Consider the following 13,807-nt stretch of genomic DNA (forward strand, 5'->3'; position numbering starts at 1 on the left):
CTTTCATACAGTCGTTGCTCACTTTATTTATTCATACACGTGGGTTCATCTCGCTAAGTTCGTCAATGTTTTATGAGCGGCTGTTGAATTCATAAGATAAAAAAACAGGTCAGGCAGGTACTTAAAAGAAACATTTTAATAAACTTGAGAAATTATACAAGTAAGCATTACTAATATAATATCTGAAATATTCTCAAGTAAAGGCATAGGTTCAATACTAATTTCACTAAACACACAAATGAACTTGCTTAGACCACTACTATGAGCAATTTAACATTATTTCTTAGGCAACTGTCATTCCTTCTACAGACACGTGGTCATTAGTTATATTACTTTACATATTACTATTAGCTCATACAGAGATATACCTGGCCTCGTTGGGCAGACAATTCTTAATTAAATGGGCCTGTGCCAAATCTTAGATAATTCTTAAAGTTCCATAATATATTAATCCGTTTTACAAATTCTCTTAGGGGATCACATTCTTTTATGACTGGAATTCACAAAACAAAGGTCTACTTTACCATCCCTGATTGGATGCTATGTCTTTCTTCTTGCCTTGTCATCAAGGCTTCCTCGCTCTGCTTACTATTTGATTACCTTTGATCAGCCATACGAATGGAATCTCAACCGGAAAGAAAGGGAACATTGCCTGAAACGGATGGCTTCTGCTTGGTTCCGTCGCACGACAATGCACAGCTATCCTAGTCCAAGGAAATAGCTTGGCCCATTCCAAACGCTGCGACAGATGAACCAATGCCTTCCATGGCCAGCCAGGAACTTCTCCGACGTAGCAGACTGGACCTATGTCCGAGAGAGAGGTCAGGAACCAGGAACCCAAAAAAAAGCCTTGAATGGGGGTTTTCGTGGTCTTTTTGTTTTTTTTCTCTTCTCGGTATTTCTCGGCCATCACGATGCCCGCCAACACGGTCACGTGGATTTCGTCATTGTATTCAGCTCCCTCTATTTCATTGCACGTGCACTTGTTTTGCTCTTGTTAGAAAGCGCCTTAGTTTCTCTTTCGAGTAACTACCTCCCCCCCCCTCTTTTTTTTTTGCATGTGTAACACAGGACGGTTAAAAGTGACCCTTGAACTCTGGCTCACAGGCTTGGCTACTTTATTACATGAAATCGGGCTCTTAAGTAGATTTAACCGTAAGTAGATTTTTAACCTTAAGTAGATTTTAACCTTAATTTTAACCTACTTTATTACATGAAATCGGGCTCTTAAGTAGATTTAACTTTAAGTAGATTTTTGCATGTGTAACACAGGACGGTTAAAAGTGACCCTTGAACTCTGGCTCACAGGCTTGGCTACTTTATTACATGAAATCGGGCTCTTAAGTAGATTTAACCGCTTACATTGATGTCTATATCTGGCCCACACGCATTACAGATTATATCTTAAAAACATTTTTTTACAATTTTATACAATTCCTTGTTCTTAAATTGATTTGTATTCATAAAGTTATCTTTTTATTCTATTGCCAACATTCCACATTCTCTGCCTAAGTTAAATTTAAAGTTGTGTCCTGAATAATATGTGTTAAAGCATTTCTTAGTTTATTCAAGACACAACATAACAGAGGGCACACGAGGATTGAAGGTCTTGAATTTGGTCATCTCATCATTCCAGTCTATATTGCCATAATTAGAATCGCCCATAATGATCACTCTTTTCTTATTTGCCTGGCAAATTTGATTATACATTTCATAGTCACTACCATCCACATTTCCTGGTCTGTAACAACATTTTAAGATTCAGTTTGCTAAATATTTGTCACTTAAATGAAAACGTCCCATGATGAATCTGCTGACTCTATGCAGGGTGTAATAATGAAATAAAAATAATGATTAATACTAGGCAGGATCAATTTAGCTGATTAACTGATAAGTGGGAAAATTAGGAACCTTGAAATAGAAAAAATGGAACAATCTAACAATCCACCAAATGAGATGGTGGAAGTGCAGTATTGAATAAAGAGAGGTAATAAGGCTTTTATTCTCTCTCTCTCTCTCTCATGCATATTAAATTCAAAAGAATTGATTTTGGAAGACCAAAGTAAAAATAGACAAATCGATAATTTATCTAATTGCTACCTGAGGATGCGAAATATGGATATATATAAGGCAAAGAGAAGAGAATTTGGAATTTGGAAGAATTTGGTCCAGTGAATGATATTAGTCTCTGGAGGGTCATATATAACCATGAGTTATATCTTACCATCCGGAGACCATTATCATTCACTGGGCCCAATATTTTCCTAAGGATTTTCTTTTCAAAAGTTGCAGTGGCAAGACATGTTATCCGCATAGAAAATGTGAGTATTCTTTAGAACACTATGAATAGTAAACTTCTTGGTTAAAGGCCAAAAGGAAAACACACAACAAGATGGATGATACCTTAGTCAAAGATAGTGATGTCCTATTACAGTGTGCAAATGGAGAAGTAAAGTTTGGACAGACAGGGTTAGAGGCAACAAATACAGTCCAAGACTTGATTTGGGCTGTAGAGACACAAGAAGAAGAAAATCTGTATAACACACATTTTCATTACAGTCAGATTTGATTACAGTAGTTTCTAATATTGCTTAAGGTTGAAGAAGCTTAGAAATGGAGAAAAGAGTGCTGTAAAAGGAGTTAGAGATGATAAAGTGACATGAAAACTGGAGAAAAAGATATCCTAGAAGTATGGAGTAATTACTTTGAGAAATTGCTGAATGAAACAAGCAATGATAGCACAGTGTAAAAATCACTCATCAGGCATACAGTCAGGAATACATATCCATATTTGAAGTAGAAAAAGTAATCAAAGGCTTGAGGTGTGGAAAGGCAGCAGGAGTAGATGATATTCGATCAGAAATGCTGAAGTATGGTGGTATAAAAGTCTTGCAGTGGCTGCACTGCATAGTTCTGAAGGCGTGGACAGAGGGATGAATTCCCAATGATCGGAGTAGAGCTCTCATATTGGAGTAGAGCTTACCATATATAAAAAGGGAAATAAAACTGAATGTGAGAATTACAGAGGTATTTCCCTCCTGAGTGTTCCTGGTAAGCTATATGCAAGTACTTGAGAAACAACTGAGAAGAATTGTGGAAGCTTGGTGAAGAACAAGCTGGATTCAGTCCAAATAGAGGCTGTCAGGATCAGATCTTCACTTTACGACAAATAATTGAGAAATGATTGGAATATAACAAATAGCAGTATAACAGTAATACAGCTCCTAGGAGCTAAGTTCACATTATGGGTAAATACCAAGAATAGTGATCAGAGCTTGCTCCACCCTTACTATGAGTTGCCTCAGTGTTGCACTATCCAGGTATTTGCTTACACTTGGAATTGCCGAACTTTATGTATAGTTTCTATTTCTACATTTGGCATGAAACTCTTTAAGTTTCTTATTCGGCTAAGAAACAATATGGAATGTAATATCCCTTAACTTAAATAAGATCTCTATTTAAGTTTTGTAGATCTGGAAAAGGCATATGACAAGGTACCAAGAGAGAAGCTATTCCACACACTATAGTTATATGGTGTCAGTGAGGCATTATATCAAACAATACTTAGTCTTTATTTGAGTTGTAAGTCAGCAGTTAGAATTGAAGGAAGTACAGGAAAATGGTTTAATGTTAAATCTGGTGTGAGATAAGGATGTACATTATCCCCTCTGTTATTCATTATCTATGTGGATCACATTATGAAGGAAAGTGGTATTAAACATGATATCAAAATTGGAGATGTTAATCTCACCTCTTTGCTTTATGCAGATGATGTTATACTTATCAATAAATCTGCTACAAGTGTGGAAGATTCCCTGACTAAATTGAATAACTGCTGTAATAGATATGGTATGAAGGTCAGCAATAAAAAGATAAAGACAATGAAAATAGGCAGAATCATTGAAAATGTCAACTGCGTTGTGAACGGAGAACCTATGGAACAAGTAAAACATTTCACCTACTTAGGGACAATTTTTAGTGAAGATGGTAAATTAAATATGGAAATAGACAACAGAATCAACAAAGCTGGTATGGTAGGAAGTTAATTGAATAAATTCATATGGAATAAGAGAGAAATTAGTCGGAACACTAAATTAGCTGTATACAAGACATTGTTGAAACCAGTTTTAACTTATGGATCTGAGAGCTGGGTCAGAAGTAAAACACTTGACCAAAGACTAGAGACCGCAGATATGAGAGTCCTGAGAAAGATTAGAGGCATGAACAGATGGCATCAATGGCAATATCATATTAAAAACAAGGATATTAAGAAAGACCTTGACATTGTCAGCATCCAGGAATGCATTATCAGAGCTAATCTCAGGTGGTATGGCCATTTAAAGAGAATGGGAGAAGAAAGATTAGCAAAACAAGTGTTCTCTGCCAGGTTGGCAGGAAAACGACCCAGAGGAAGAATAAGATATAGGTGTATTGATACGATACAAAGTGCCTTAGATGACAGAAATATAAGATCTGATAATATTGGAGTCTTGACGAGTAACAGACTAATCTGGAGATAATTTGTAGATAGGAAGTTAGTAATGATGTAAATTTTTCATGTAGTACTATATAGAATATAGTACTACATGAAATATATATTCTATGTAGTACTAAGTAGTACTATATAGAATATATAGAAGTATCATATCCTGTACACCCCTTGAGGGTACATGGCAGGAATTTGATGATGATAATGATGAATTACAATTCGTCCATGATCGATTACTGTATTAATAATTCGTTTTATATGGTATTCTTTTAGGAAAGATAAAAAATGAATGCAAAGTAAATTTGAATAAATACTTGTACCTACATTATTTACTGCAATTTTTTGGCTGGAGAGTGGTTATGCCAACCACGCCGGCATAAACATATTTTGATTGATAGTCGAAATGACTTATCCTTTCAAATGTGCCAACTTGAAGTTACTATTCATGACACCTCCCAGGAGTCTAGAGACTTATCGCGGGAGGACAACCACTGTACCACTCTCCGTCTCCACCACTACTACCAATCATCTGCATCACTGCCATCCACCACAATTGTCTGTATGCGGGATGAAAAACCCAAGTTTCCGGGAAAGAAAACCCTACTACTTTCGTATGAGATCAGCTAACTCATCTCTTCACTGTCTCCTTGCTTTTTGATCGTTTCTAATATAAAGGTTTCTCTCAGCTTTCTACTTTAATTCATATTCTTCACTCGTCATCTTCATATTTATTTTTTACCCTTAAAAAGCCACAATTTACATGTGGTGAAACTAGTCTGTGTTTTTTTTTTTCCTTTTTTGTTTAAACAAAGAAATAAACACACACTCTTTTAAAAGCTATTTAGGGTTATAAAGTCCACTTTCAACGTAGCTTTTTTTTTTTTTTTTTTCCATAATGGGGAAAAAAAGAATCAGTTAAGTTTATCAATGGCAAAAAAAGTGTTCCCCATCTGCAAAATCTGTGACATCGAGGAAACACATCACCACTGCATTTACTAACTTATATGAATATTTCTAAATGAACTTTACAACAACCAGAAAAGGTGCTGTGTAAAATACATGAATTTGACCTCTACGATCTGGTGTAATAATACTGTAGAATAATAAAAAAAATGTGGTTTTTTAATAATTTCTTTGTTATTCCATATAAATTTATTCAGTTTATTTCCTATTGTATCAGCTTTGCTTATTCTGTTGTTCTATTTTCATATTAATTTTCCATCTTCATTAAAAATTGTGCCCAAATATCTGAAATGTTTTACTTGTTTGATAAGTTTCATATTCAGGATACTGCTGATGATTTCAAGGTTCTTGCCTGTTATCATAATCTTTATGTTTTATTTTTGATTTTCATATCAAATTTGTTACAGCTATTATTCAAATTAGTTAATGAATGCTGCAGACTTGTATTGCATTTATTTCAAAATATAGCATAATATACATAAAAAGCTGATATTAATATCTCCTAGTTTCATATCAAGCTTAATGCCACTTTCCTTCATAATATGATCTATATAGATGATGAATATCAGTAGAGACAGTGTGTGTCCCTTGTCTCACATCTGATTTAACATCAGACCATCTTTCTCGTTCTCCTTCAATTCTAACTGCTGACTTACACCTTAGACTGTGTATTGCTTGATACATAGTCTCTAATTTTTTTTTCACTTCTGAACAATGTTAGAAAACAGATTATATGTACCACAGTTGATTAGCTCTTTGAACTTGCATTGTTAATACTATAACCATTTCTCTCTCAGGATTTTTATGATAATGTGTATGTCACTTGTCGTTTTTATGTTTATTCATCCTGAAGAAGCCACTAATTCTTTGTGTAGTGAAACTATTAATGCTTCTTTTATATGTTTTTATTTGTTAACAACTAATAAAAAACAATCTTTTTTCATAACTAGAACCTGGTGTCATTAAGTTACCATTATTATTATTATTTATTATGGTCTACTCTGTGGTGTCCTTAGGCTCAAATCAAGGGAGGCCCAAATCATCATCATGCTAAGAACTATCCAACATTTGTGCAGTATCTATCATACTTTGCTTTGAACTCATTCACAGTCATGGCATCCACACGAGACTGGCAACCCATTCACCAACTTTCCAAGCAAAAATCAAGTTCTAACATTCTTATCAGTTTCCAAGAATGGTCCCAAGTTACCCCACCACCATTCTGTTCTGAAAAATTCCCTCTCTATTAATCTTGTAAAAACTCTTCATTAATCTTGTGTGTCTCAGTCATGTCACACCTTTTACACCTCTCAACCAATTTCTGTAACCCACAAATCCTCAACCTGTTCTCATAAGGTTCATTCCATAGACCTGCCACCATCTTGGTCACTTGCCTCTGAATCCTCTCCACCTCTTCCTCATCACCAACAAACCAAGGAGACCAGATCTGCATGCAGTAGTTAAGATGGGGTCTTATCAAGGCTCAATAAAGAGGAATTCACTTGTCAAAGTATTCTTCAATAACCAAGTAATCTGATACGCTGCTTTATCCAGTTTTGCTATGTACCCTCTAAACTTTAACTCCCTATCCTCAAACTCTCCCAAATCTCTGGCTTCGTCAGTTTCCTGGAGTACAGTTCCATCAATGTCGTATACAGTTGGTAATCTTTTCACATCAAAATGCATAACCTTACACTTTGCCACATTAAACTAATATCCATTCTCCTTTGCCCAGACTGCCAATCTATCCAAATCATTCTACAAAATGTTGATCATCTGTATTAATTATTGCTCTACCCAATTTCTCATCATCAGCAAACAATTGAACAGTTCCTCTCGGATCATTTCCTATACTACTAATATATAAATTAAACAGGAGTGGCCCAAGAACTTAGCCCTGTGGCACACCACTAGTCACAGGCCTTCTTCTGGAGTCTACTCCTGATTAAACTATTCTCTGATGTCTCTCCATCAACTACCTTACTAACCCTGTAACCATCCACATGTGCTGCAGTATAGAATTCCATGTATATCCTGTCAAAGACTTTTGCGAAGTGCAGAAGTATCACTGTAAATTCATTACCTTTATCCAACTCAGCTGTTAATGGATTATAAAACATGAGCAAGTTACTGAGGCATGTCCTTCATGAAACCCTGTTGTCCTCCCATACAGTATCCCATTTCCATCTATCCATTCCTGTATTTTGGTCTTTACCAACTTCTCCAGTACCTTGACAACAACTTCTGATATGCTGATCAGTTGGTAATTTGCCACATCGGCCTTGGAGCCTCCTTTATCCAATGGGACTACTTTCCCCATTCCATTGGGACTAACCCAGAACCAAGATTTGAATTAAACAATGTGGTCAAAGGCACTGACATTTCTCTAGTACCTTCACATAAAACTCAAGTTGGTATATCATCTAATCCCATAGCTTCTGGAGTATTCCCTTCACAATTTTTTCTGTTTTTGCAACTCCAACTTAATGATGATATAATATATATCCACTTGATTTACTCTCTTGACTCTATTTCAGACAAATTATGGAGATTACAACCCAGTTAGAAATAATTTTTACAGGTTTTCACATAAGTTTCTGTAATATGCTATGCACCTCTATTTCATGTACCTCAATTCCTATGTCTTTGCCTCTCTCTCATTACTGGAATATCTCCACCTGGATGATACAAGTATACTCTTGCAAAGTGTTCACTAGGTAATTCTACTATTTTTACTGATTCAGTTACCTCCCTGCCGTTGGCATTCATTAAAATTATTTTGTCATTGTCATTCTTTTTTTGCCAGCATGGTTGGCCGAGTGGTTAGCATGTCTGCTCTTCAGCCAAGAGACTGCGGGTTCGAATCCTACCGTGGGCACGGATGTTTGTGATTGTCCTACAAACTTTGTTTTGAAAGGGAATCTGCGACCCTACCACTTATTCTATCAGAAGACATCATTGCCAAAACCATGTGAAGTATGGCAGAGACCATACGGCATCTACAGACCTTAAAATATTGAATTTTTTAAAATTCTTCTTTTTACTTGCAGCATATTGAAAAAACTGTTTGGAATTATCTTTGGCCTGCACTGCTTATTTCCTTTCATACACTGTTTTTTTTTTTTCGTTTCTTATCACACTGGTTATCCTTCTGGCATGTGCTTTGTACTGCTCATGTTTCTGCTGGTCACCTTTCTCCTTGAATTCCCTTCAGAATTTTTTCTGTTTTTGCAACTCCAACTTAATGATGATATATATCCACTTGATTTACTCTCTTGACTGTATTTCAGACAAATTATGGAGATTACAACCCAGTTAGAAATACAGTAACTATTTTAATTTCCCGATGTTTCGACCTTCATATAAGGTCATCATCTTGAGTATACACACACACACACACACACACACACACACACACACACACACAGAGACAAGCTAAATTACATTTCACACAGTATGCTGAAGAGAATGATTTGATCAATGGTTATTTTAAAAATAAAATAAATAAATGAAATTAAATAAAATAACTACATCAAATCTATATTCTGTTTATGACAACATCAGAAATTTTTTTTTTCTTTTCATATCATCATCATATGTTACGCTTTCTTGTTATTTTACTGCATAAGCTTCCATAACCGATAATCCTACGGAATAGGTTGGTTGCTCCTTATTCCCAGTAGTATTCCATGTCTGTTGAAGCATGTGTTCATGGGGCCGGTTTGCCTGCTTTGTGGGAGAAAAACCCCAGGATAAACTGGGGGGAAAAACCCTGCTGCCCAAGCTCAAGACCAGCTAACTTGGCTATGGCTGAGGAAGTTCCTTATGCTCCTCACGTCTCTGACAGGAATCGAACGTAGGACACTCCTTCCCCAGGCATATGGATAGTTTTATTACAGTAAAAGTGATGTCCTAATTTAACATGAGAATTGTTACATTAGATTTAAGATCTCGGATTACCTATAGTCCTATTTATAATTAACTCTTAGGGAGAAAGATTATGCAGGTAGAATATGTGCCTTCCATATTCTTGGGATTTTAGGACCATCATTATTATTAAGATTATGGTGTTGATAAGAATTTTACAGGCCTCCTTAAATTTACGTTCATACAATGTGTTGGGTGATGTAAACAACAGATGCTTTTCAAGTCAATTCTATGTAAAGTATTCAGGGCATGATCAGAAATGCCAGAAAGATCAGAAAAGTTTACTATCATTTTTTTCTGATAGGAATTGTGCATTCTGTTTCCCCTATATAGGGCAAATTACAGGTGCAATAAATACCGTATACTGCAGAGTGGGTTGGCCAGCGGGGGAAGTAGATCCTTGGATGAGTTGAGTAAGTCCTTTAATTTAGCAAGAGGTTTAAAGGTGTTTAGGTTGTATTTCTGTAGTATTTTGTTTATTTTATCTTATATCCCTTTAATGTATGGAATGGTTACAGTTTTATTGTAGTCTAGATTATTTTTGTTTTTTGTAAGTGAGGTCTTGTGAAGAATTTTGTTGATATTATTTTGGCTGTAGCCATTTTCAGGAAGGTATTGCTGATAACTTTTAATTCATCTCTAAGTGCTTGTTCATTAGAGCAAATCTTCAAAGTGCTTTTTTTAGTATGTTAATGACACCTAGCTTTTGTGTTGGGTGGTGTTAGTTTATATGTATATATTGGCCAGTAAGTGTAGATTTCCGATAAATCGTGAAGGAAAGACTACCAGAAGGAAGACGTGTCTCAAGTGTATTCAGAAAAGAAAGTGTGTTCTGCCTTTCAATCTCAATGGTGAATTGTTTGTTTGTTTAGGTGGCTAAGGGAAGTGTCTAATGTCTGGTAGCCATGGGACCAGATAGCGAAAGCATCATCGACGTATCTAAACCAGATTTTGGGTTTTAAACGAGAGGAATCTACAGCACATTGCTCAAAAATATTCCACATAAAAGTCAGCAATTAGGAGGGTGGGAATCATGAGCTCATGGCTGTGCCTTTTTTTTGTAGATAGGAAGTGTTTTGCCACACAAAATAGCCAGAACGTAGTACATGTACAAAGAGCTGTGACATCGGGAGGGAATTTGTCCTGTAACAGAAAAATTGTGTCATTGATTAAGACATTTATGAAGAGTGCAGAGATGTTAAAACTGACTAATAAATCACTTTTTTTTCCACTGTGTTGTGTTTGATTTTGTTTACAAAATGTTGTGTGCGAGTTTAATATAGGAGAGGAAATGACCTACCAACTCCTTGAGTGTTCACGCTAGTTTCTTGCTAGATGATAATTGGCTGTCTGTACCTTCAACTATCAGCCAGATCAGTACATTCTATTTGTGAATCTTTGGTAAACCTTAAATTCTCGGGGAATGAGTGTAGTGCAGAAGTAATTTTTTAACTGTGTATATGGATGAAGAAGTGACTGATTTAATTAGCTTTTCCATTTTCTTTTTCACTCGATTTTTTGGTTATAGTTAACAAGTTGATAGATGCTGTTGTCGGAGACAAATGCCATTGTTAAATTGATATGTGGTTAATTCATTAGAATTTTGACTTTTGTATAGCTTACATATATGCAAAAATATGTGAAATACTTTTACACTAGCATGTTTGAATAATATCCTAAAATTATCTTTGTAATTCATTATTGGGTTAGAATTTAAGTATCTGTTAAATTGGTAGCAAGTTAAGGCATGATATATAGCCATATATTATATGACTATAACATCGGTTATTAAAAATATCATTAATACTACTATTAGCATTGTGGTTACAGGCTACTGGAAACCAAAAATTATTATTTTCTTTTAGGTGCTGTGGAAAGTATGAAGTCAGAGTTTGAATGTAAAGGACTTTTATTAAAAACAATATTCCATGGTAAACCATGTCCACTTATAAGTCCTTTCTCAGCCACATTAAAAGCAGAAGCAGTTTGGGAACCATGGTTGCTTTGTGCACCACTTCCAAAATTGATGATGCAGTTACATGGAGGAACAGTATTATTAACAGTTGGAATAAATCAGATACAAGCATTACATTCCATATTAAATTATATGACCAACTTTTTTGAGGTAAATTTTATTTTTGTGTTAGCATAGACTTATAAAATAGACATCCTTTACTACTAAAAGTGCATAATAATGTGGTCTTAGAGCATGATGTAGGCCAGGACTAAGAACTTGATTCATGAATTATAATTCTGTTTATCAGAGGTTGGAAATCTGTATTGCTGTGTTAGTATACACATAGACCAAAGGGAAAATTCCAGCAGGGCATTATCAATGGCTGGTTCCCTGCTAGAAAAATCACATAAAATGATTAAAAATATGCTGCATGCAAACATTTGATATGCAGTGCAGCAAAGCACTGTCATTGCTCAAAATTGCATTAAATTTCACATATTAATAATATTTATTCTACTATTTGGTATTTCATTTATAATTATTTTTTTGTATTTAATGTGTGTGTGTGTGTGGGTGTGGGTGTGTGTGTGTATTTGATAAAATTTATAAGGCCAGAACACTGGAATAAGTTGATGCCATTTATTTATTTAGTAACAAAATGTTTGATCCCAGTTGTACAGGAAATCCTGTGCATTTGGGATGAAATATCATGTTACTAAGTAAATAATTGTCATCAATTATTTACTTAGTAGCATGATTAAATAGAAGTTTGTAAACTTTAATCAAATATTCACAAACCATCAAAGTTTACCTACTTCTATGTATATGTCATTTCTTTTAGTGTTACACAGTGATGATCATTCATTTCAGACGAATAATGGAGATTACAACCGTGTTAGAAATAATTATTTTAATTTCCCGACATTTTGACCTTCATATTAAAGTAATCATCTGGCGTACACACATACCCACACACGTGTGTATATATATATATATATATAGAGAGAGAGAGAGAGAGAAGCTATATTGCATTTCACACAGTATGCCAAAGAGACAATGATTTGATCAATGGCTACTTGCTGGCCTGACCTCTAGTGGAAAAATAAAATAAAATAACTACATCAAAGCTATATTCTATTTATGACAACATCAGAGAACAATTTCATATAAATCGTTTTATCACAACAAAAGTGATGTCCTAAATTAACACGAGAGTTGTTATATTAAAGTTAAGATCCTGGATTACATGTAGTTCTATTTATAATTGACTCTTAGGTAGAAAGGTTAGGTGGGTAGAATATATGCCTTCCATATTTTTGGACTTTTTAGACTATTATTATTGTTAAGATTAGGGGGGTTGATAAGAATTTCACAGGCCTCCTTAAATTTATGTTCATATCACATTTTGGTGTGATGTAAAATAACAGGTGTCTTTCTAGTTAATTCTATGTAGAGTATTCAGGGCATGATCAGAAAGGCTGGATTTCCCATAGTTATTAAATTTACTGTGATGTTTATGTTCCTTTTTTTCAGATAGGAACTGTGCATCTTGTTTCCTCTATATAGGGAAAATTATAGTTGCAATGAATACGGTATATTCCAGGCTGGGCCAGTGGAGGACGTAGATCCTTGGGTGAGTTGAGTAAGTTCTTTAATTTTGCGGGAGGTTTAAAAGATGGCTTTAAGGTTGTATTTTTGTGTATTCTGTTTATTTTATCTGATATCCTCCCTTTAATGTATGGAATAGTTACAGTTTTATTGTAGTCTAGTTTATTTTTGTTTTTAGGTGAGGTCTTGTGAAGAATTTTGTTGATAGTATTTTGGTCGTGGCCAGTTTTAGGAAAGTATTGCTGCTAACTTGTAATTCATCTTTAAGAGCTTGTTCATTGGAGCAAATCTTCAAAGCCCTGTTTTTTAGTATGTTAATGACACTTAGTTTTTGTGTTGGGTGGTAGTAATAGTTTATGTGTATATATTGGCCAGTATGTGTAAGCTTCTGGTAAACAGTGAAGGAAAGACTACCAGAAGGAAGATGTGTCACAAGTGTATCCAGAAAAGGAAGTGTGTTCTACCTTTCAATCTCAATTGTGAATTGTATGTGTTTTTGTTGTTTGTTTAGGTGACTGTGGAAAACGTCCTATGTCTGGCAGCCCTGGAATCAGATAGCAAATCATCGTCAACGTATCTAAACCAGACTTTGGGTTTTAAAGGAGAGGAATCTAGAGCATGTTGCTCAAAGGCTTCCATATAAAAGTTAGTAGTTGGGGGATAATGGTGAGCCCATGGCTGTGCCTTCATTTTGTAGGTAGAAAGTGTTTTGCCACACAAAATAGCCAGAACGTGGTACATGTGCAAAGAACGCTGTGATATCATGAGGGAATCTGTCCGGTAACAGTAGAATTGTGTTATTGATTGGAACATTTTTGAAGAGTGCAGAGATGATAGAACTGACTAATAAATCACTTTTTTCC

General features: G+C 35.1%; 1 protein-coding gene across 1 annotated transcript in view; it reads left to right on the forward strand.

The window, feature by feature from the left end:
* The window catches only part of Vps13B (vacuolar protein sorting 13B), a 1,316,993-nt gene that overhangs the window by 584,075 nt on the left and 719,111 nt on the right, over nt 1-13,807 (forward strand). The window contains exon 24 of the mRNA XM_090406926.1: nt 11,245-11,504. Within this exon, the coding sequence (XP_090263052.1) occupies nt 11,245-11,504 (260 nt within the window). The remainder of the gene's footprint in view (nt 1-11,244; nt 11,505-13,807) is intronic.

Source organism: Typopeltis vanoorti, chromosome 17 (genome assembly GCF_054136105.1).
Source record: "Typopeltis vanoorti isolate ZY-2024b chromosome 17, IOZ_Tvanoo_1.0, whole genome shotgun sequence".
Lineage (NCBI taxonomy): Eukaryota > Metazoa > Arthropoda > Arachnida > Uropygi > Thelyphonidae > Typopeltis > Typopeltis vanoorti.